At 48.1% G+C, this 23,023-nt stretch overlaps 4 protein-coding genes across 4 annotated transcripts; 2 read left to right on the top strand and 2 right to left on the bottom strand.

The window, feature by feature from the left end:
- Positions 1 to 580: 580 nt before the first annotated feature.
- RhiXN_07976 (extracellular metalloproteinase MEP) lies at positions 581 to 3,243 on the bottom strand (the record flags this gene model as incomplete). The annotated part of the gene is made up of 7 exons (XM_043327792.1): positions 581 to 818; positions 868 to 1,061; positions 1,114 to 1,173; positions 1,224 to 1,526; positions 1,576 to 1,908; positions 1,959 to 2,837; positions 2,887 to 3,243. The coding sequence occupies 7 exons, from the start codon at positions 3,241 to 3,243 to the stop codon at positions 581 to 583; spliced, it is 2,364 nt and encodes a 787-aa protein (XP_043183177.1).
- Positions 3,244 to 7,893: 4,650 nt separating this feature from the next.
- Positions 7,894 to 10,750, top strand: RhiXN_07975 (Multicopper oxidase; the record flags this gene model as incomplete). Its single annotated transcript, XM_043327791.1, has 21 exons — positions 7,894 to 7,996; positions 8,047 to 8,137; positions 8,192 to 8,200; positions 8,260 to 8,283; positions 8,344 to 8,640; positions 8,691 to 8,729; positions 8,786 to 8,806; positions 8,864 to 8,938; positions 8,994 to 9,078; positions 9,134 to 9,154; positions 9,205 to 9,351; positions 9,410 to 9,454; positions 9,503 to 9,577; positions 9,633 to 9,845; positions 9,891 to 9,962; positions 10,020 to 10,109; positions 10,162 to 10,223; positions 10,274 to 10,362; positions 10,414 to 10,551; positions 10,608 to 10,645; positions 10,697 to 10,750. The coding sequence occupies 21 exons, from the start codon at positions 7,894 to 7,896 to the stop codon at positions 10,748 to 10,750; spliced, it is 1,788 nt and encodes a 595-aa protein (XP_043183176.1).
- Positions 10,751 to 12,257: 1,507 nt separating this feature from the next.
- On the bottom strand, positions 12,258 to 13,570 carry RhiXN_07974 (glycoside hydrolase family 61 protein; the record flags this gene model as incomplete). The annotated part of the gene is made up of 4 exons (XM_043327790.1): positions 12,258 to 13,028; positions 13,078 to 13,220; positions 13,274 to 13,432; positions 13,486 to 13,570. 4 exons carry the CDS (start codon positions 13,568 to 13,570, stop codon positions 12,258 to 12,260), a joined length of 1,158 nt encoding a protein of 385 aa, XP_043183175.1.
- A 4,114-nt stretch (positions 13,571 to 17,684) lies between these two features.
- RhiXN_07973 (sulfate anion transporter) lies at positions 17,685 to 22,989 on the top strand (the record flags this gene model as incomplete). Its single annotated transcript, XM_043327789.1, has 20 exons — positions 17,685 to 17,803; positions 17,943 to 18,714; positions 18,762 to 18,832; positions 19,284 to 19,365; positions 19,453 to 19,564; positions 19,621 to 19,735; positions 19,793 to 19,968; positions 20,023 to 20,160; positions 20,212 to 20,316; positions 20,372 to 20,495; positions 20,550 to 20,650; positions 20,704 to 20,831; positions 20,886 to 21,119; positions 21,175 to 21,242; positions 21,296 to 21,558; positions 21,629 to 21,709; positions 21,759 to 21,872; positions 21,925 to 22,193; positions 22,267 to 22,479; positions 22,780 to 22,989. 20 exons carry the CDS (start codon positions 17,685 to 17,687, stop codon positions 22,987 to 22,989), a joined length of 3,495 nt encoding a protein of 1,164 aa, XP_043183174.1.
- Positions 22,990 to 23,023: the final 34 nt, after the last annotated feature.

Raw genomic sequence — 23,023 nt, 5'->3', positions numbered from 1 at the left:
AACATATATCCTGATGCACGTGTGCGCAAGAGGATTGTGGCGCAACACTTTATGGTCAAAAGGATACAATTTGTGAGTAATAAAACAAAATAGAAGAATGAAATGCACCCATGGGGTGACAAGACGGCCCATTGCAGGGTGCGATTCATTCTGCCTCCCATAGATATACTTCAAATAACCGAGAAATACGGTCATAGGCACTGAAAACTCAAACCGAATGCATTCAAGTTGTATAGTATTGCGCACTAGCCACATGACCAAGTGAGCCACAGTTGGGCCGTCTCACCCTGCTGGTGATTTTCATCCATCCCTTTCTTAGTAGTGGTGATTGTAATGAGATCAAATCTAGTCAAGACATCTCATAGTCTGGCGGCTCTCATGCGGCTCGATGCATGATCACGCAACAACGAAGTCAGCTAGTATGTCATATAAAGCCGTGAACTATCTACATCTCATCACATCTCGTGACACGTAGTCGATTATAACAAAAAAAACAATGCGAAAATAATTAAATCAAGAACAACAGCGTGAGAGATAATCGTACAACTCCTTGAATGTAATGCAAATAATAAATGCGTGTCTACTCATGAGACTTGCACTTGGCAGGAAGTTTGAAGCCGTCAGTGTGCACTCCTCCACCCCATGGGGTTTGACCGCGGAGCGAGGCATCGGTACCCAAGCCACGAGAGCCAAAGCCAGCCCAAAGCTCGCAGAAGTTCTCGCCACCGGTCAAGAGCTCGTCGGCCTGGATGATGGCGTCACGGGCGTCGAAGAAAGTGGGTCGGCAAGGCTGCAACTTCATCGCTGCAATGACAAGTCTGGGCAATAATCAGCATCGCAACAAGTGGTAGAAAGAGATTCACGTACTGGACCATCAAGGTGTTACCATGTTTGGGAACGAGCGGCTTGCCCATAACTTGAGGTTGGTAGAAATCGCCAATGGGAATAGTGCCATCCTCGAGAGGCTGAGGTGGGAAGAGGGTCTCGGAGTAACCGTGCTTGGCAATCATGCGCTGGGATACCACCCAAAGGATTTCGGCCCAAACCTCACCAATGGCGTGCTAGAGGAATTAAATTAGCTCGGCGCGGGGATGCTGACAAATCAGGACTTACAACACCCCAATAGCCTGGCTTATCGAGAGTCTTGTATGTCGAGGGGTTGACGGTGATGTTCTGTCGACAAATCAGTACATGTGCGGCCCGATAACTAGCTCGCGACTCACCGTAGAATAGACATAGTTGCGGATACCCTTGACTTGGTTGGCAGCCCAGCTACCCATAGCAAAGTCCTTGTAGTCCTTGGTGCTACGGATCGTGGTTGCGAGGAAGTCACCCCAGCCTTCACCCATGCCTCCACTCTCGCCCCAGCCCAAGCAGCCCGAGTTGGCAGGACCGCCAGTCAGACGAGTGGAAAGTCCATGGGTAAGCTCGTGGATAACGATGCCGGCTTCGAGATCGCCATCGCGGTAGGGAGAGGCAGTGTTCCAGACGTACATACGGCAGCGACCATTTTGACCATCGGGGGGCTAGGGAAAACGTCAGAAAAAAATAGTCGTAAAGGGAAAGTGAACTTACGGTCATAAAGTTAGCGTTGTTGTAACCGCTACCATCCTGAGAGTTGGCAATGACACCATCACCCTCCTTGCCACCACGGCCATAGTTGTCTTGCTGGAAGTTCCCGGAAACCTCGTCAAAGCCATAGCGATAGTAAAGGTCGTGAACCATGTTACTGGTATAGAAAAGTTGGGTAACCGAGAGATCGATGTAGTCCTTGGGAGACTGGGCGGGAGACTCATCGAGACCAGTCTTGGGGTCGTACTTGAACTCGAAATTGAGGCCAGGACCAGCATCGGGGCGATAGTTATTGATCCAGTTGTTGCGGCCCTCCCAGTTCTCGTGAGCAAATACCTATAGATTTGTCAATATGAATGTCTTATCGGTCAGACGTAAATACGTACGTTGTTACCCCAGGTGGTAGTAAAGTTCAGATAAGTCTGATCGTCGCCATGCTTATCGTGTTTGCCAAGCCAAGCAGGGCTGCCGGCGGGGTTATTCTTCTTTGAAATGGTATGCCAACCAAGGGGAGACGCAATCTTGTCATGCCAGGCCTCCTCGACGGAACGATCGCCGCTTTCTGGATCGTTGAAACCCCATTTCCAGACCTTGTAGGAACCGGGCTTGTCTTCACTCGACACATGACCCGTAGCGAGCTTGGCCTCGAGAGCGTTGAGCTTGCCACCAGCGGTGGGGACAGGCGAGTCGGAAGCCCAGTCGATAACCGAGACAATGGTCGAGGGGTCAGAAGCCGAGACATAAGCCTCGTACCAGTTGTCTTGCATCTCGACCTCCATGCGCCAGACTGCATGGAGCTCAGTCTCGTTGTCCTCGGTGGGGGACTGAACATAGACGACGCGGGCCTTGACAGGGCTGACGGAACCAGGGAGACCAGAAATAATGGCCGTGGGGTGAGCATCGTTGCCCACAAAGTGAGTTTCTTGGGCAACGGTCATGCGGCTAATGTGCTTGTCAAAGTCACGAGTGAGGTTATCGACAGTAGCTTGGTCGGCGTGGGCGGCAATCATAAAGTAGAGAGCGGCGCGGCGAGGATCGTGCGAGTCGCCATTGCCGTTGGCAGTGAGGGCCTCTTGAACGGCAGCCAGTGGGCGAGCGCAGTTGTGGGTATAGAGCTCGTCGTCAGTGGCAGAGAGCTCGGCAAAGACCATCTGGCGGTCGCCTCCAGAGACGGCCATCTTCTGTGCGGCCAAATCAGCGCAGTGAGTGGCATGTGATGTTGACGGCTGCTTGTCAAATGAGGCAGGGGCGGCACCTCGGTAAAACTACAAAGTCGTCAGCAACGGGTCGGAAAAAACAGAATAAAATACCCACCGAGTCACCGTAGCTGAGGACACGGCCGTCGCGAATGTTCAAGTTCATGTCGCCATCTGCGACCTCGAGGCCATCGACCTTTTGGCGGACATAGACGTGTGTGACGCCCGTGTTGCGGTCAGTGTACGAGTCCTCGCGGATGAAGTAATCCGAGGTGGTATAGGCAGAAAGGAACGACTTGGCCACGTCATATGGGTCGGTCGAGGTGGCCATGAATGTCGAAGTGACCTGTGGCTCGGTCACATAGCGGGCAGTGGGGTGGCGAGGCCCAAAGTTGAGCGACTTGCGCGTCGAGTGGGCAGTAGCCGACGCCAGGAAGGCAATGGAAAGGAGAGCGGCAGAACGTAGCGACTTCATGGTCGTGGTCGGATGTCGTCTCTCCCTCAACCCGCCCCAGTCTATATCTTCCCCGCACGGTGGCTGTGTCTCCTCGCACGAGCCCACGCCGCCTTATCTCTCAGCCCCCCCTTAATTCCCAAACCGGTTTCCTCGGCCCACTTCCCCCGCTTTTCGCCCAGTTGTACATAATTGTCCCCATCCCCCTATCGCTATTCCCTTATGTCCGTTGATAGCTTGGACATGGATCACTCTACATCCGCCTCTCTCTGCCTCTCGTGCTGTCCCATCTTGAACATCGCCCACTGATTTCAACGACCATTCGGGAATCGTCTGCCCCTCGCCTAGTCTTCCCCGGCCGGTGCTGAATCATGTGCTGCATACACTGACTCACCCATCATTCCCTCGATCACCCCGCGTCTATCCACCTTAAACAATGCCCGCCCCGACGCGCACACGACCCCCGCGTCATTCCATGCCCAATCGCTGTCTAGCGTTCGATCGCTTACCCCATTCCGATTCCTCGATGCCGTCGGTTCGTACCACCTTTATCGATCTGGTTCTTCGTAGATCCTTTCCATATTAGTCCTTTTCATCTGCATAGATCTAGTAGATATAAACCTTACCACAAAACTCCCATGTTCTTTACGCCGTTTGGACCCATGTTAAATGCGACCGACACTCAGCCTAATGAGACCTGTATGCATCCTAGGAAGTTCGTATCTCTTGCACTGAACACTTGTCCTAATCAGGGTGCCTCTGCTTCCGCAGCTTATTCCCACACACCGGTTTATCGGCCCATCCCCGGCTACTTCCAAGCCCACCTTTGCGCCATTTTCGGAACAACCTAGTTATCCTAGATAGCGCACATCACGCAATTTCAATATTTCAACTCCCTTGGGACACGTATTTCTTCTACCCCCTTCGACCCCCCACTTGCCCACTCTTCGTCTTCCTATTCCATACGACCAAAACACGAAGCACCCATGGCCCCCTATACTCTATGGACAATCGGCCCCGTTCTAGGGTGGCGCCCCCTATCTACTGACCCTTGCTTCTGTTCCTTCGACGCGTGCGCAGCGCGAGACCCCAGACACCATTGCTGCTTCTCTTTACGACTAAAGTGACCTGCTGACCAATATGGTTTCTGGCTACTAATGGCGCTTTATCTGAAATAAAGGGCGCTGTGTGGCGGGCATTTGATCCGCCCGCGCATCACTTGACTTGTTCTGAAACGCGGCGGTTACTCGTACGACTTGTTCATGTGTAATGACGTAGGCTGTGTCATCGGTCTGGACGTTGGTATATGTAGCCACCTGCTAAATACGAGGCACGTTTCTATGGCCATTCAACTGTGCTTTCCTGTGTGATAGTGACTCGCTGTTGAACGAATACAGTCGGGACTCTTGACCTGCAGACTTTGTATTGAAAAGCTGCATGTTCCACTACTTTACTATTGATTTATAAGCTCGGCTAGTGTCTTCCCATACTGTGGGTCAAGAGTCCCGACTGTGCAAACGCTTGCCGAGACCTGTGGCTCTGAAATAAATGTGGCTCCAACTTTCGTCGGCCTTTGCTCTGCCCCGATCGTGATATTAAATTAGAACAGCTGACGAGCGACCTCGAGCTCACTGACGTAGGTAATGCCAAGTGACTCTCATTACAACTCTGCGCACATGAACATCATCCCTAGGCAAGTTCGCGCTTTCGTGCTCTCCGTCATGACTCGAGGCGTTTTGTTGTCATTGTGAAATATAGGCTCACCGGGCGCAACGTCTATTTGCAAGTAAACGTCACGTTCTTTTGCATCCGTGGGTGGATTACAGCAACGACCAACTTTGGCAAGTATGTACGCTCGGTCTGCCTGCGGCATGATTTCCTCCCGGATCGGAGGCAGCCAACGTTAGCCGACGTTACCTAAATTATAAAGCGAGCTTCTCCTATTCGTATTACACGCAACAGAGTCCATCATATTAGCATACAGTCTAATGTCATATCATTCATTTCCTTTGAATCTCGTGTTTGTCGAAACATTTAGCCATCGGAGGACTTTGTGTAGAACATTAGGTGAATTATGTTTTACACTGTAAAGCTTTCCATTTCCTGGGTTTATAAAGCGTTGTGCGTCTGGTAGATTGAACTTGAAGCCTTCAATCATGCTTGCTCGTTGACCGTGTCGTCCCAAGGAGCAAAATTGTGGCCCATGGGCGGTAGTTTTTTCACTTGTGAAGATATGGATTATTGTGTTATTCAAGGTTCTATTTCATAGCCCGTATGGTATTGTGGTATCTTGGACATACGCAGGTTCTTTGTATATTTGAATGTCACGCAGGGTTACATTGCAATGGACCTAAGAACTCGATGATTGATGGTGGCACTGATGTGTTTTCCCTCATAGTGCCCATGCTATAGCTCTAACGCATCGAATCCTCTCGCCATGACATCGGGATCCTTGAATCATGGACAGGCGTTCGGCGTTAAAGTACTGATAGATAGCTCGAGCACAAGTAATACTTTGAAATTGTGCTTATACTAATCTCCTGGTATCATAATCATCTTTGTAGTCGTGAGCTTAAATGTTTGGAATACGAATGAAGGGCAAGATGGAATTATATCTCCATGTTTTGAATTTTTGAGCTCTGAAACTCACCAAGATAGAGCAACATGACTATAAGCGCAATCCCATGATCAAATCATTGCTTGTGCTCAAACTGCCCAATATCCTATTTTTCTCTCTTACCTGCAGAGTAGCTTCTTAGGCTTTTCGTGCTAGGCGATCCAGAGTACCAACGAATAAGCCGGGTCACGGGAGGTACGCCCCCCAAGTAATGTTCTCAGTTAATCGAGTGGATCTATTATTTATGGTATCTGCGCCGACTTCGTCGGTCGAGGGTTGAGTCAGTGAACTCGTCATACCGCCTGAATGTCACATCCGTGACCAAAGCGACCATCATCACATGCATACATAACATTTAGCCGGCTGGTCGGTGTATTACTGTTGACCCGGAGTCCGGGATTTGGATCCTCCCGGGGATCAGGCGCTCCGGTGATCAATCTCATGGACCGGTGATCTAGAGATCGGGCTTGCTTGTGTTTGAGTATGTATCCTCGTAATTATATTTTTTGTTCGAGGGTATTAATTCGATAGTTGACACTGTATGCGGGCAAAATACTAAGATTTAGTACAAGCCTTGAAAAAATAACCACTTTTGGCACGATTTGAACTGTCAATGAACTGACGAATGGGTATTCTTCAGGATGAATGCTAAAAATCGGTATGAATCATGACGCATTTTATGCCAAATGTAACTGAAAACAGCGTACGATATTCCAGCATATTGTCCCCTTACAGAGGCGATTTCGTGCACTTGTTGAAAGTCTATTCGGAAGTATCAAAAAAAATTCAAATACATTTTCTTTCAGATGGACTACCTCAAAGTGATATATTCAACGGACGAAATATCCTTTATTCTTCAATGTGAAGCCGAAGTAATGCTTATATCGAGACTTATGTTTTTGTAGTCTACCAGAGGACTCGGCACCAATACAACTACAATAGGATTTTTTGTGTTCTAAACAAAGCACGATATTGACGCATATAAATAATGAAATGTACGCAGAAGAAATTCACCCAGTTTGGATGTGGGAGTACCTAACGAAGACCTTAATTATAACCGCAATTTCTGCCACTTCTGGTCACTAGCACATCACTTGTTGTCGAGTCTTTTGCCTTCCTCCCATGACCCACCTCGATGATGGGCCACCCGTCTGACATGTTATCGCCATATCTCTGATATGAAGGCTGCAAACAATTATAATATGGAAATAAAATAGCGATACCTCACCGCCATAACTCATTGTCCCGCATGAACCTCTGAAGCCGGCGAACCCGGAGTTTCTTCTCGTGAGAATATCGCAACGCGATTCATCATACAGGCCGCGTCCCTGCTGTGCCCATGTATCGACATCATTTCATCTAATGACTCTGCTTGAATAACCCAAGTAAGTGGCGCCTATCATTTTTACATCAGATTCTTTTTCTGGATCCTTGGTCTGGGCGGAATTCCTTGTCCGTATCAGCCGGATTCCGGGGCCAGGTTGATATTTTTCTTGGCAGTATTTCTATAATGGGTACGTATGTAATTCCTTTCCGTGGACATATACAGCGAGTGTGCTCCTGTGGGATGAATATGCGTTGTCTTTCTGATACTCCTAAGCTATGATATTGCATGCATCCTAGAGGCGCGCTTCCGACCCGTTCCCGCTATACGAAAGGTGTTCTAGTTTTGTTTTGTTTCTTCTCCCAGTGCTTGTACAGATCTGTTTGCGAGACCGAGCGTCCATCATTGCTAAGCGCGTAATCTGCCGTTACATTATACGCGCCCGGCTATTAAGCTCAAATCGCGCGGAATTCATATCAATCAGGTATATAGCCGTATGGTCGATAGACACTGCAGAATAGTCGTCTCACGCCATCCGGCCACTTAGAGCATCGGCCAGTTCCTGGCGGTACGCACATAGGATGAAGCCTCGTATTTCTCTGTACTCCCTTTTAGTATATAACCCTTCGCGAATGTCGTTCATTATCATCCTCATCCCATTTCTTCAGTACTGCATACTAGGATTGCTATAAATATGAGGTTTGGTACTTCATTGTTAGCGGCAGCACTCATGGCCGCAAAGGTCGAGGCTGTTTTGCGACAATACACTCTCGTTGTCACCCATTCCACTATTGCACCTGACGGTGTGTCTCGGAGGGCCTGGTTGGTAAACGGTACGTTTTGACAGAGAATCGATCTACAGATCAACTGAGTGCAGTTTCAGGTACAACTCCAGGCCCCACTATCGTCGCCGACGAAGGTGATCAACTGAGCATCAACGTGATTAACAAGGGGGATGAGCCCATTACTATCCAGTACGTCATTTACTTACGTTCGTATCCTTTTAGTACTAAATTGTGTTTCTACAGCTGGCACGGGTATGTCTATTTACATATTAAACACTGAGTTATAGATATACCTAACCATCTGTGCGCAGTATCGAGCAGCTCGGAACTCCATGGTGAGTTAGCTATATAAGAAGGATTTTCAACAGAAATAAACTTGACGACATATTCCTCAGGTCGGACGGTGTCCCTGGTATCACTCAGTACCCCATCCCTATCGGTAAATCCTTCGTATACAACTGGACCGCGACTCAAATGGGATACCACTGGTACCATTCTCATCAACACCTACAAGTGGATGACGGTCTTCGTGGAGACATTTATCTCCGCCCCAAGCCTGGTCGCCAAAATCCTTTCGGTCTCATTTCTAGTGATGCTGCAGATATTGCCGCCATGAAGGTTGCTGAGCGCAATCCACACAAGTTGTTCATATATGACTGGAAACACAAGACTGCCGATGAATACATGGAAGAGTGAGCACATATAATAGGCTTAGATAGGCAAACACTAATATCACACTTAGATGGAAACGTACCATGGTTGAGCCTTTGTGTCTGGATGAGTAAGTCGCCCAACCATATCGATAGACTCCAGTCTCTCTGACAGGCACCGCTTCAGTATCTTGATTAATGGAAAGGGGTATGCATGGGATCCATCTTCTAAGCATCCAAGAAAGCGCTGACTCTCAGAATTTAGACAAGTTGTGTGCCCGAGTCGTCAAATATTAGATCCGGTGGTAAACCCAACTGTCGGAAAGGCAACGGATAAGGGGTAGGCCTGCTGATGCTCGGTATTTTACTACCATAATCACTAATCGCTTCAATAGTTGCGCATTTCCCAACAACACTAAAGTGTTTCCTTACGGGGGAGACCCTAACTCAGTAAAACCTGAAATCTTTTATGGGTGCAAGGTAATAGACATAAATTAGGGGTTCTTACTGGACTTGCTCACGGTAATGAATATAGAATACCACTACTGAGCTGGAAGTATTCCAAGTTAACCCGCATCCAAATGGGCGGCATTCAACGTTGGTAAGTTGCCCTGCATCGCTGTGCCACCCAGCTCTCATCACGTATCGCCAGTTAATGCGGCAAGCATATGGGATCTCCGTGTGTCAATCGACAACCATACTTTATACACGTTTGCGGCTGATGGATCTTACATTCGTCCGATTCAATCTGAGGTGATTGGCTTTATACCGACCAGATGCCCAAATCAGCTTACGGTAGTATGCGGTTTAGTTCATCGGTATTCCCATCGGAGAGCGATTCCAGTTTTTCATCAAGGTACTTCTTCAGTTTATTATAGTACTCAAACTCATTGCCTTTTAAAAGCTTGATAAACCGCTGAAGGATTATACTGTTCGGGTTGCTGCTTCTGTCTTGCCTCAGCGTCTTAGTGGATATGCGGTATGTTCTAAGAATCGAAGTCATGCTGTCTATAACGCTTAATCATAATCCACAGGTATTACAATATAATGCCAAAGCTCCTGTCAAGCGCGATATGCTTCGGACTGAGACACCAACTAGAGTCAAGCGCACTGTTTACACGACTCCTCACCCGAAGAACCCTTACATCGACTATGCGGGCCAAGCTATCGGGTCAGCTCGTGAGCTTAACCCCATCGACATCAAGCCATTCCCTGCAAACCCCCCGCCAAAGCCTTCTCCTGATCAGGTTCGTAACCCAAGGCCTCTGGGACATCTTCTCATATTAAGACAGATTGTGACTATTCGCCTGGATGCCGAGCGTACATCAGAGCTCGGGTGGTTCTTGAACAATAAGACTTGGACGGTATGTAGCTATCTCATAGCTCGGTCAAGTTTTATTAATAGGAGATCACCGAAATAGGAGCTACCAGACTCGGCTACCCCCGTGTTGTTTGATTACAACCAGGGAAATGCAATTGATTCGCATCTCAAGTTTACGACACTAAAAGGAGTATGTGATTAATTAGTTTTATTGCATCGCTAGCTCACCACTAGTTAACCAGCAATATGTTGATGTGATCATGGTAGTCACGAGTGGGAACCCATCTTTGCACCCTCCCCACCCGTGAGTATCAACCATATTCCCAGTGCACAATCCGACTAATCCTCTTTCAGGATTCATAAACATGGAGTGAAGGCATGGTTCCTAGGATGGGGCTCAGGAGGGTTCCCCTACAAGACAGTTGCTGAGGCTCAAGCCGCAGGTAAGCCAATTTATCGAGAGACGTTGCTCACAGCTGACGCTTTTAGCATAGGCCTCCCAGGACTGAACCTAGTCGACCCACAGTACCGCGATACATTCGTCACTCCTCCTGGATTGGGAGGTCAGAACTGGATCGCTTTCCGATTCCAATCGACTGATCCGGGTCCTATGTTCATGCATTGTCATATCGGTACGTACAGCCAAAACTCGAGAGCACATACATCGAACTGACTGGTCTGGCATTAGACCCTCATTTGGCGGTTGGAATGGCCGTTGTGCTATTGGTACGCTTTTATACCTAATGCATGTGTGACACCAACTGACAGTGTGTTCAGGAGGGAATTGACCAGTGGCCTAAAACTCCAAGCTATTACACGTCTCAGCATTAATTATTCTGAGATCCTGTACTTTGATTTCTTTAACTGGGATTTTGTGAAAATGAGCCAGTAGTTGTATTGTGAATAAACGCAATGAATCAATGAATAGAAATATTTCTTTTCTTACATCACTTCAGCTTGCCCACGGCAATTACTCAGACGCGATTCTTTATTCACATATTTTACATGGAAGACCTTTGTGGTTTATCTATGGAGTTGTCTCTGATGTATTGTCGGGTGCGCCACGGTGGCGTAATAAGATCCTCGAATTCAGCATGTTGGTGAGAAAAGACTTTTTTCACTATGATGTAGCCTGATGACCGTAAAAACAGCGTGTCTTGCTGGGCGTGAACCGGGGTGAAAGATGTTTGGTGGCTAAAGTTGGTATATATTGATCTTTGTTTTGGCCCGATTTATACTCCAGCACAGATACTTATTACCAGTATGTTAAACTTGCACAATGGGCGCATTCATTGGGTGCTCCTGATTGATACAAAAAGCATTGTTGGGCGTGGGGATGGAACGGGGGATTTCAGGCACAAAGGTTAAATGGAGGCGGGCGGTAACATGGAAAGCTAATATGAGTAAATGAACCCAAGCAAATCAGCAACCACAAGGGTGCATGAACAAGCACAAGGAAATATACTGAAACATGTGAAATAATGCAAATTGATGAGTTAGCAGTGAAACAAATTGACTAACTGCCACTCCTTGCCGGTGTAACATGTTTTCCCGGAAGTCAACCTCCCAGGCTGGTGGCATTAGCGCTATTCACCGACAATACTCTATGGAACTTGCAGCAACCTTACCTTTGGTTTCTTCATTTATTTCTTGATGGTATAGTGATGTATTGAGCGCTTGTCAAACACACGTTTGCTTCCCTGCGTGGCAATGTGTTATTTTGGGTTTCAATCCCTCGCCATTCGCCTCTTTTGCATGTCTGAATAGTTTATTCAGTTACACTCAAAAGAACAGAAAAGAATAACTGTTTGGCAAATTCGCGAATGTCATATCAGAGAGCCCCGTGTGTATATATGCGTAACCGACCCCTCCAGGGTTGGAGTTCAAAATACGGTGATGATGCCGGTAATAGGTTGTGAATGATAGAGCAAATCTTTCTCTGGGTAGCTATAATGCAGTAGTCAAGCAATCGAAATATATTGTCCTGGTATCTGCTTGGATATAAGTAACACAATTTACCTGGGGATAGGAATGTCAGATACCAGAATTCAAATGTGGCGCTTACCTCTGATAGATAACGGCAACAAAGAGTAGTGTTATTTCCAACAAGCATAATTTTTGCTTAGATATAGGGGAAAGTGCCGTGAAAAATGCTTAAAGTCGGTCTCAAGTATGGAAGTAATATAAAATGGCATTGGTAAGCGCAGTAACCACAGTACAACGTCAGAATTGCACCCGCTCCGCGGGATGAACGGCTCATGAAGCAAAACAAAATAATCGAATAAATGAATCACAGACTCAGAAGGGACCGAGAAAGGCAAAGTCAAAACCGGCGAACTTAGAGACACTGGGAGTAGTAAGGGTTTTGGACAGTGCAGGTAGAGCCAGTCTCGCATGTAGTCGAGCCAGTGTGGCCGATACCACCACAGCGGTAGTACTTGGCGACTGGAGCGCCGCTGTTTCCCTCAGCAGGAGCAGGAGGGCAGGAAGAAGCGGAAGGGGTCTCGACGGGAGCAGTGGCGCTAGGAACAACGGTGCTGCTACGAACAGTGACGGTAGTCATCTTGCTGGTGGGAAGGGGAGCGCGGGTGCTCGTTACCGGAGCAGCGGTGGTCGCGGGCTCAGAAGTAGGTTCGGGTGCAGCTTCAGTGGTTGTAGGAGCAGAGGAAGCCTCAGTAGTAGGAGCAGCCGAGGTGGCAGGGGCAACAGTTGAGCTAGGTGCAGCAGCAGTCGAGCTGGGCTTGCTGCCAGCAGCGGGAACAGGGCCGATGCCGAGCTGGCCAGCGACAGCAATCGACGACACAGCCCCACCTGGAGCGACGTAGGTCTTAGGGTCTTCGTTGTAAAGATTGTACACAAGGCCCTTGTCCGAGTACGTGTACGACTTCTTCAGGTCGATCCCAGCAGGCAGCTTCACAGATCCGCTCGACGTCACCTTGAACTGAATGCACTCCATGTACAGCTGCACACCACGCGCAGAGTTCACGTTGAACGCAGTGTCTGCTTCGTGAAGCGTCACAAGCTCAGGACGGAACAGGTACTCTCCAGCCTCCAAGTCGGGCACGGTAATGGTGATGTGACCCTTGTTAGCGATGAGCTTGTCGGTAGCCTATACACGGGTCAGCTTTGCCGGATGTAAGACATGTAGACTAACGGACCCATTGGTTGTTGGGGTAGACCTCCTGGTAGAGCTTGACCCAGACGTTTCCTTGACCGTTGGACGAGGTAGGAGCAACGTAGACCAAGGCAGGTCCCTTGTGGCTAGCATCAATGATATCGTCGTTCCGGTTATCATGGGACCCTGGGAAGCGAATTTAGAGAAATTAATGGACGAGTAGGACATGAGTCACTTACATTCGAAAGTGATCTGGTCACCGGCAGTGACTTCGAGAGTCTTTGGGACGGCGGCGTTGTTCACATTGCAAATGATATCGTTAGATGAAAGATCCTTGACAGGGCTGTTGTTCGGAGGCGAGCGAATGTAGGAATTCTCGCCATTACCCTGGTCGACGCCTGAGTTGAACGGTCAGTACGATGTATAACATTTCAAGACAATGTGAACTGACCGTTGACAAATACAGCGCGGACCTTTGCATGAGCCATAGCGGCACCAGCGGAAGCGAGAACAGCAGCAATAGTAGAGAATTTCATGGTTTCGAAGTTAGTCGACTAGCGAGTGTATTTTGCTTTGGTAAGCTGACGTGGACCGGCGCAGAGAACGAGAGTCAAGTGAGAGAATGTGGTTGTTGCAATCTAGCAAACAAGAACCGAAACTAAGAAGAGAAAGAGAGGAAAAAGTGCGTTGTGTTAGCTGAAGGAGCATGAGCCCGCCTGTTATATATGCGTGGCCGGGGTAGCAAAAACCGCGTGGAAAGCACATGGCAACAGGGATCGTATGGAGACCGCGGTAGACTTTGATTTCAGTGTTTGCCTTCTAAGGGAGGGCCATTACGACCGCTTGGTTTCAAGGATATTGGCCGTCCCTGAGCTTGAAGGTACACATTCTTTCATTTAAAGCCCATCAACTTGGTCATGTCAGCTGAGTTCTGAATAGCTACCGTTCTGAATCTTTCTGCTCGATGCCATGGTATCAAAGTTAATTATTAGGCCTCAACTGGGCTATTACTCGTCATAGCTGAGAGCAATCGCTGTTCATTCTGAGTCGCCAGCTGATGCATCCTTCAACTTGTGGTCGGAGGTAATAAAATCGCGGTTGTTCATGGACAACGGGACGTTGGGAAGTAGCACGAACCCCATAGTTTCTTTGTGGAGGCCAATATTAAGAAACCTAACGACACCGGGAATCATCGGCCCGCCGCATTCCCCATCGTGGAAAGGTAATCACGTGATTTGAGGATTGATCAAGATGGAATCGTATTCAAACTGTCGTGAAACCAGAAATGTTACGTCAAATAGAATATTGTTGTTTTTAGTTAGTATGCACTTTCGGTGTACCAAGACTTCCTTTTCTTGAATCACGAACACTACTAACAACCAAGAGCACTAGGAACTCGATGATCGACGCCGTTGTTCTTTATGTTCAACGAGAGGGTTATGCAACGTGCGCACCGTTTCCACGTTCGGGGTTCATTTTGATAATTGAAGCGACGGAGATGATTGCTCCTCATCCATCAGCATTCTTAGTGCTTCCCTTCCATGTGAAGAAGCCTGCATACATCCAAATTCAATGGATTGTGGTCATGGGCCATCCACAATCCGACTAATTGTTCTATTACCTTTCTCATTCAGCGCTCGAGTAGAAGTTGTCCGCATGTCCTTCAAGATCCACTTTGAGCGGACGGAGATGGTGGCGACCATGAGATTTCAAGTAAATAAGCGTATGATTCCCGAATATGGAAGGTTCCTGGATATCTTATTGCAAGGCACATAGTGGCAAAACGCGTCTTCCCAGGGTTTGGAAATTTGATCTGCAGAGCAGGTAAGCCAGGGCTCAACGTCTAATACACGGTTGAAAATCCCCAAGATGCCCGACTCAGCCCCTTTGGTAAAGCATCTCACGGTTGAATCGGTAGGTATCAGTTGCATAGTGTACGAAATTTAAACGACATCATCTTTTGCAATTCACAGTCTCCTCTATAATTGGGTGTTCGATGGTCTTGTACAACCTCGAGATTTCTCGTAGAAAAGTGTCTAAAAGCGGCATGACTAACAGCAGAGGCCGTCTTTCTCGGTCACATACCAACTTCCTGTTGGTACGTACGGATGATACATCTATACGTATACGCTTAAGAAGCAAACCTTGCGTAATAGCTTAATCCAACAAGTATCATTCCTCCTGGTGTCACTTGAATTGCAAAAGGCTACGGCTCGCCGAAACAAAAGCAGGAACATAAGGTGCCCCTTTTACTCCCAGTCTAGCCGCTCGGCTACCGCCGATCAGTTCGTGGTTAGCATATACGCTTCTGTGACCAGGGCGACGATTTCGTCATGCCGAAGTTCTTGATGCATTATTCGGGACATTTCGTTGGCATAGTGATGAAAGTCGAGATTGTGCAGAGTCTATTAATCCCGCAAATTTCTGAGTCCCCGTGTCGTCAAAGCGCATATACATTATATCGTGTTTGGGGTGCTATAGAGCGGTTTTGCTGAGCCAGGATTCAAAAGATATCAGATATAGTAGTATGAAGCGTTGAAAACAAAATTGTATCCAGTAAGATGTAAGTGCGGTCTTTTTTCGTCTGCATAACTCGAATGAACTAGGGCTAGTCGTGTGCTGCAAGCATGTAGGTCGTTACGGCAGATCAACAGCATGATAATTTGTCTCACTTCAAGTTGGAGATCATGCGCTCGAATTGGCCGAGACGTTCCAGTCGCATACTTAGTCCCTATCTATATGTTTCTGTGTGTACAGTATTGGAGTGCAATTCCCTGATTCACCGCCCACTCTACGACTGCGAGAGTCTCCCTGAGTGTACAAGCCTGGGTTTCGTCTTCCATCACGGCTGATATATGCGCCTTGCGTTCACGTGTTCACTTAATTATTTGGCCTATGCGTGCTCTGAGTTACATGTCAAGTACGTATGTACGTGCATATAGTGGAATGTACATGTATATGCAGGCACTCAAAGATGCTTGCATCGAGCGGGGGGTTAAGAAAGTCCCCCCACAGCCACGAAGTGACGAGGCTGGCCCAGATGATAGTCGTATAAATGCGGAGTGGTGTCTATGGGAAGCTGAAATAGTTGTGCACCAGAACTAGGAGGATGTGCGATTTGGAAACGACAAGGTAACGAGATAAAAGAAACGTAGGCATAGTCACGTGACATGGGGTCTGGTCTGCGGTCGAGGTTCCGGCTGGCTGTACGACTTGGCCGGTTCCGACGCATCGCACTCCGTAATACCCGAGAGCAATACTTGGGCTTGGTTGCAAAACAGGATGGGATTTTCGACTGTTAAACGTCATGCAGTATGTGCTACTTCTGATTAGAAGGCCTAGTCAATGGTGCGCAAACAACACCAAACCAAGGTGTGAACATCTTCTCCTATAGTCAGTTCTTCTTGACATAATCGAACTTCAAAAGGGCAATGAAATGTGCTTGAATACAGTAGATACCTCATCAGAACTTTGCACAGCTATGTAATCGATCTGTGAATTCCCGGATATTTTCTCAGAGTGGATAGATGAATACTTGTACGTACTGTACTTTGTCAATAGAGAATTCGAATGACTTTTGAGCCATTTAATATGAGATCTGGGTGGAGCCACTGGAGCTGACAGCCCTCGGGGCGGGAGAAGCGAGAAGTGCTGCGAAGTTTACGCACTCTTATACAAAGAATGGCCGAGTTGCCAAGGGATCTATATATAACTAAGATTTGAGTTTAGGTCAATCGTACGTACAGCGATGGTGTGATTATGATACCACAAGTGGGCCATGCGTCGCGGATGGCTCCGCCGATGATATCGACGTGCGCCAGAACTCATCTATCTCTCTAAATGTACACCGGGGAAAAAAGATCTTGGGTTAGATCTTGGAACAACCCAAATGTCAGCCTTCCGCAGTAGACCCGTAACTCAATCTCTACATTCTCAAAGCGCATCGATATTCTTTTGCTGATGTCTGTGAACGGCTTGGTTGAGCAAAAACGTTTGTAGTCATATGTCCGGTGAGACCTCCGATGATCAGAGACGCCAGCAAAGAGTTTAGAGTGAACCAATCAAGTTAGGGTTAATCGCGTGTATTTGCCGTAAACGACGGTCTCAAATAGACTTATGTGTGGCAGGCACGGAAATTTTGGGCAGGAGCAAATGTCCGGGAAGGCCAGAGGCGACAACACGGTTAGGCTCCATGGCCCAGGCACGAGAATTATGAAATAGAGGCCAGCCTCTGATAAGCCCAAGACTCTGCGTGCCGCGGCTGAAAATTTCTGAGCGCATCGTAGGTGAGAATGGCGAATAGGTTGTGTTATTGTGGTGGAATGTTAATCGGCTGATGTGCAACATTCTAGCATACATACAGCCGACTGATGTGCTGCAGCGGAGGAGAACATTCCAGCAGCGAGGGTGGCTTCGACTCAGGGACTTGGCATGGTCACATGACATATCTGGGTATCTGTTACGACGAACGTCATTGAGGTCTTATCGTCGAAGCAAGAGTACATAAACGCTGCGGCTGCTCTTGGTTGGCGAAGTGAAAGGCTATACTAGATAGGGTAAGCGAACAGGGAATGCAAAATTTACAGTTCGGAGTGCCTGACCTTTTAGACTGGACTTCAGGCTGGAATGTCGATGCGGAGAACCACGATAATGGCCTCCCACGAGCGAGGCAGACTGGGAGCAATGCCCGAAGTGATTGTGACCGACGAACACAGCGAACACGAAGACGAGACTATGTCCGGTCGATCGCCGCAGCTCGGATTATCTTTGTGAGTTTATTTTGTTTTGCCTCGTTGTATTAGACTCCAGATCGAATCGAGATGACATTCAACACATCTAAATTGCCTCATCTGGTTCTTTCCCGTTACGCCAATGCCATCCTTATTGCGTGCTGACATTCATATACAGCCAAGCACGTCGTAGTTCGTTCACTTATACCTCTTCCCACTCGGCCTCGCTCTCTGTTCGTATGTCCGACACTCCAGACAGGATACGCGCAGCCTCGGCACATCTCAGCAGTCTTTTCACTCCCCATTCCCCCTCGGATGTCCCACGCATTGCCACTTCCGCACACCTTCTGGGAACCAGTCTGGGAAAGGCACGTGAGGGCGTAGCACCGTTGGACACACTTTCACCGATGCAGGAGGTCGATGAAGAGCAGATGGTTGGCATCGGAGTTACTACCGCTGGACCGGCCCTTTCGCTTTCACCCCCTAAACGAGGATCTCCGACTGGGCCGAGCGGGCTCTCCAGGCTCATTGCCGGCGAACGCGAGCGTAGTCGATCTCGTGCCAGAGAAGGCGGTGCTCAGAGCCCAATTGATACAGACAGAGACATCGAAGTCGGTGGATCCAGCCAGGGAACTATTCATTCTCCTCCTGTCTCTGTTCCTCAAGAGCATACCAATTTGTTGACTGGGACAGGAGCCAGGCCTGCTTATGGAGCTATACGGTCATCCACAGAAGAAACGATCACAATGACGGATGCATTGCCTACTTCATCTCCTCCTTCCATTCCCCCCAAACTTTCATGGAAGGCCGCACGCACGCTAGCCTGTTCCAAGTTTCAAGAGTACAGCTCACCCGAAAATATCAAGTCGACCCTTTCCCTCGTCATTACTTCTATACCCGCGGTGATACTTGGAATGCTACTCAACGTTCTCGATGGTGTTTCTTACGGCGTAAGTCCCAGGTTATTTTGACACCGCAGTCACCTCATGCATCGCAGATGATCATATTTCCCGCTGGCGACATCTTCCTGGGCTTTGGCGGTCTCGGAGTCTCCATGTTCTTTGTTACGTGAGTCGAAGCCCAAGTTATTTTTAGCGATTGAGCCACCATTCATTTAAACGCCGCTTGGCTGGCTGTGGCTCGCACCACCGTTGAATGGCCGCGCCACGGTGATCACCATTACGGCATGCAATCTCCAGAATTTTGACTTTGTTTAAAGATGACGTCATTTTCGTCTTTACGTTTCTTTTTTTGCAAAAAGTTGCATTTGACACCTTTGTGATTGATGTCACGTTCTCAAGCCGCCGGGAGTGCTGATGCATTGTTCGGGTCGTGGCTCTGAGCTGTTCTCATGTGGGCGCTCGCACGATTGACATTGCGCTTCTTCGTTGGCTTGCGGTGGATGGTGGAGTAATCACCTGCTTCGCTTTGTTTACGCCGACGCCAATTCTTTGCGTCTTTTTTGCTTGCTGTCTTTACATCTATTTGGTTCATGGCTAACGATATACTTTATCGATAGAACGTTTATCGCCCAAATGGTGTATACGTTCGGTGGGAGTGCGTTTGATGGGGCGAATGGAAGCATGATGATTGAGGTCGTGGTAAGCAATCAGGAACCTTGGTCATTCACCTCATTATCTCACCATATTATTTTATTCGACCGATTCGTGATATCATCACCTCAATAGCCATTCTTTCATATGCTCACAACCGGAATCGTCGCCCACGTCGGGGAAGAAAACCCAAAGGTCATTATTGCAACGACCATGGTCGCATTTTGTTTGAGCAGCGTATTGACTGGTGAGTTAGTCACCCCGCAAGCGCTTGAATTCACCCGGCTTACCTCTCTTTCATAGGTCTTACCTTCTTGCTACTTGGTCTATTCCGCCTCGGTGTCATCATCGGTTTCTTCCCGCGCCATATTTTGGTAGGATGTATTGGTGGAGTAGGCATCTTCCTGATCGAAACTGGGTGCGCACCTATCTCGTTCTTCCAAAGGGAACTCGTATTCTGACATGACCTTTATAGACTTGAAGTAGCAGCCGGAATAAACGAAGAAGGTGGCTTCCAATACAATCTCGAAACGTTCAAACTGTACTTTATGAACGCACGAAACTTGTCGTTGTGGCTCCCTGCATTCGGGCTTGCAATCTTACTACGAATCATCACTCATCGTTTCCACCACCAACTCATTTTCCCTATGTGTGAGTCATCTCTCACCCAAGTTGAAAAGAAATTGACCCAAGGTGTATGCATAGACTTTATTGGTATCGGAGTTATTTTCTATATCGTCGTGGCTGCCGTTGGTGTTGACATCCAATCGTTAAGAAGCGGCGGATGGGTGTTTGATGTAGGCGGTTCAACGGAACCGTGGTGGCATTTCTACACGTACTTTGGTGGGTCGAGCAATCTACCAAGTTTGAGGCTGCAGATTAACCGCTGAAAAGATTTCCGCCAAACGAGCTGGTCGGCCATCTGGGCTGGTATGCCGACTCAACTCGCGCTTCTGTTCTTCAACATCCTGCATCCACCGCTAAACGTCCCCGCTTTGGGTAAGTGCATGGTGCTCGACTGGTTTCGGGGAATTCGAACTGATGGGGAGTGTAGCTGTATCACTGAACGAAGATAGCATTGATACTAACCGGGAACTCACCGCTCATGGTATCTCCAATCTGCTGGCTGGATTTACGGGCACGGTCCCAAATTACTTGGTTTATGTGAATACCCTCTTGTAAGTACTCATCTCGACATGACTACTTGATGTGGGCTGATGATTTCATTAAAGGTTCTACCGCGTTGGAGGTGGAACACGCGTTGCAGGATTTTTGCTCGCTTGCAGTTCGGTCTTGCTCCTTTTCATTGGAACAGGACCGATCAGTTATATACGTGAGTCGTCTTCGTTGCTTTTGCGACCAACAATCTGACCCCGTTTGGACCAGCCGTTATGGTCGTTGGCGCTCTGATTTTCGTTTTGGGGTTAGATCTAGTGAAGGAATCTGTTTGGGATACCCGCCACCGAGTTAGCACCTCGGAGTACATTACTATCATTGCTATTATGCTTTGCATGGTAAGTTAATTGGCCGGTCGTTAGGTCTCTGTCTGATGGTATCCCTCATCTTAGTCCGTCTATGACTTTGTGATTGGGGTTTTATTTGGGATCGTCCTTGCTTGTAAGCCCTCTCCCACCCAGCCTGTCTTTCCGTTCCAAGTCTCACCAGCTCCTCAAGGCTTCTTTTTCGTTGTACAAAATTCCCGGAGACAATGCATTCGCGCACTGTACTATGGCGACACATCCATGTCAACCGTTCGACGACCGAGTGCTCATCGACAGTTTATCCGAGAAGCTGCCTGCCAGGTTTGTTTAGTTTTACCTTGCATGCTCAGGGACATATTTACTAAGACTTATACAGACGGCGATCCTTAGGTTGCAGGGCATGATCTTCTTCGGTAGTGTAACATATGTCGAAAGCACCATTCGGTAACGTTTTTATTCGACAATCGCGACCAACTAAATTAACATTAATGCGACAGGCAACTCATCGATATTGCCAACTGGAACAAACGTCCGATCAGGTTCCTCGTCGTTGACCTGGCGTTGGTGGGAGGTCTTGACATGTCCTCGGCCGAAGCGTTTGTGCGCATACAGAGACTCTTGTCCGTCAAACGTGTTACTCTTATTCTTTGCGGCGTGCAAGCCAACTCGCCTGTCGGCAAGGCCCTACAGCAAGTAGATCTGTGGGCCGATCGCGGGACCGGGGTTGAAGTGTTTGGGACACTCAATGAAGCTATGGAGTGTGAGTAACCTTGATCCGCTTCGTTGCCAAAGACAACCTTTGATGCGATCTTTTTTTTTATTCCTTCCAGGGACTGAAAACGTGTATCTCCGGGCATGGTTCACTTCTCTCAAGTGGAGAAAGGAGGAAACGCAATCGGAGCCTGCCCCTCGTAAGCAAAGGTTTCGATGAGGACTAGGCGTGTGTTGATTTGGGTATAGGTCCTGTGGAGCGTGAATCGGCCGCAAAGTTACCTTTTGTGCTAGGAGCCTCGTATATCAATTCACCGAGACGGTCGCATCTAGTAAATGCAGGAGAGCGGTTGATGGCTGGTGGTGAGTTGCCATAAAAAAAGCTGCAGGTATCCCTAGCTGACGTTGACCATAGCAGACGACGGAAGCGGGACAGCGTCATCCACCCAAGAAGAACCCACTGCACCTCGAGAACCTACTTTTTCGCTTCTCAAGACGTTCTCATCTCACACAAACGATGCCGAACTTATGAACAACTTGGCTGCATACTTTACACGCGTGGAACTCCAAGCTGGAGATGTCCTATGGAGACAAGGGGACCAACCAGATGGATTATATGTGATCGAGAGTGGGGTCTTGCAAGCAAATTACGATTTCGCGGCCCATAGTGCACCGGTTCAAGAGGTACGTGATACTTTAATTTGACTACCCTCATCATTACGAAATTGGGGCCTAACTACCTTTTTGGCTTCTGTAGTCGATGACCGCTGGCACGTTGGCGGGTGAACTTTCAGCGCTGTCCGGGTCGCCACGTAACGCAACAGTGGTTGCCGAGCGTGCGTCGGTGGTATGGAAATTAAGCACAAATGATTTTGAGCGATTGGAGAGGGAGCAGAGTGATGTGGCCAAGGCATTTGTTAGATTGGTATTGAAAGCTGCAAAGACGGATTACGATGTTCTCCTGTCAGCAGTGAGTACATGGGTTTGACCGAGTCTAGAACTCGAGCTAATTCATCCGGGTACATAGCTGGCCACCCGGCATTGATAGTAGTGGAACCCTTTTTCACGAGGGTATTGTTTGGATAAAAGGACTTCAATATTTTTTTTCTTGATTGTTCGCATGGCTATTTTTTCTACAGTTCTCATCGCAATGCATAAAACAACGTTTGATGTTTCAGTGACTTGTGCTGTGTGTGCACAAAGTGATGTCCGGTCCTAGCACGATCGGCAGATCATCGGCAACCCTTGTCTTGGCTTCTTATGATATTAGCATTCGGGTGTCAACAACCCTTCCAGGCACCCTCATTTCGGGGGCCATTTCGGGAATGAATTACGCGTGGTCGCGCACGAAATTAGCAACGGGAATGCCCCTGTAGTCATTGTGTTAGCAACGATCCTCGCCAAGCCATGGAACGGTCTAGTCACTAAGCATCATTCTCAAGACGCAAATCCTGCTCATGGAAACCCATGGAATAACTGATCTGGCAGAGCAGTATAAAAAAGAGGCAACTGGA

This window comes from Rhizoctonia solani, chromosome 9, assembly GCF_016906535.1.
Source record: "Rhizoctonia solani chromosome 9, complete sequence".
Classification (NCBI taxonomy): Eukaryota; Fungi; Basidiomycota; class Agaricomycetes; order Cantharellales; family Ceratobasidiaceae; genus Rhizoctonia; species Rhizoctonia solani.
This window is presented reverse-complemented; position numbering and strand designations above follow the sequence as displayed.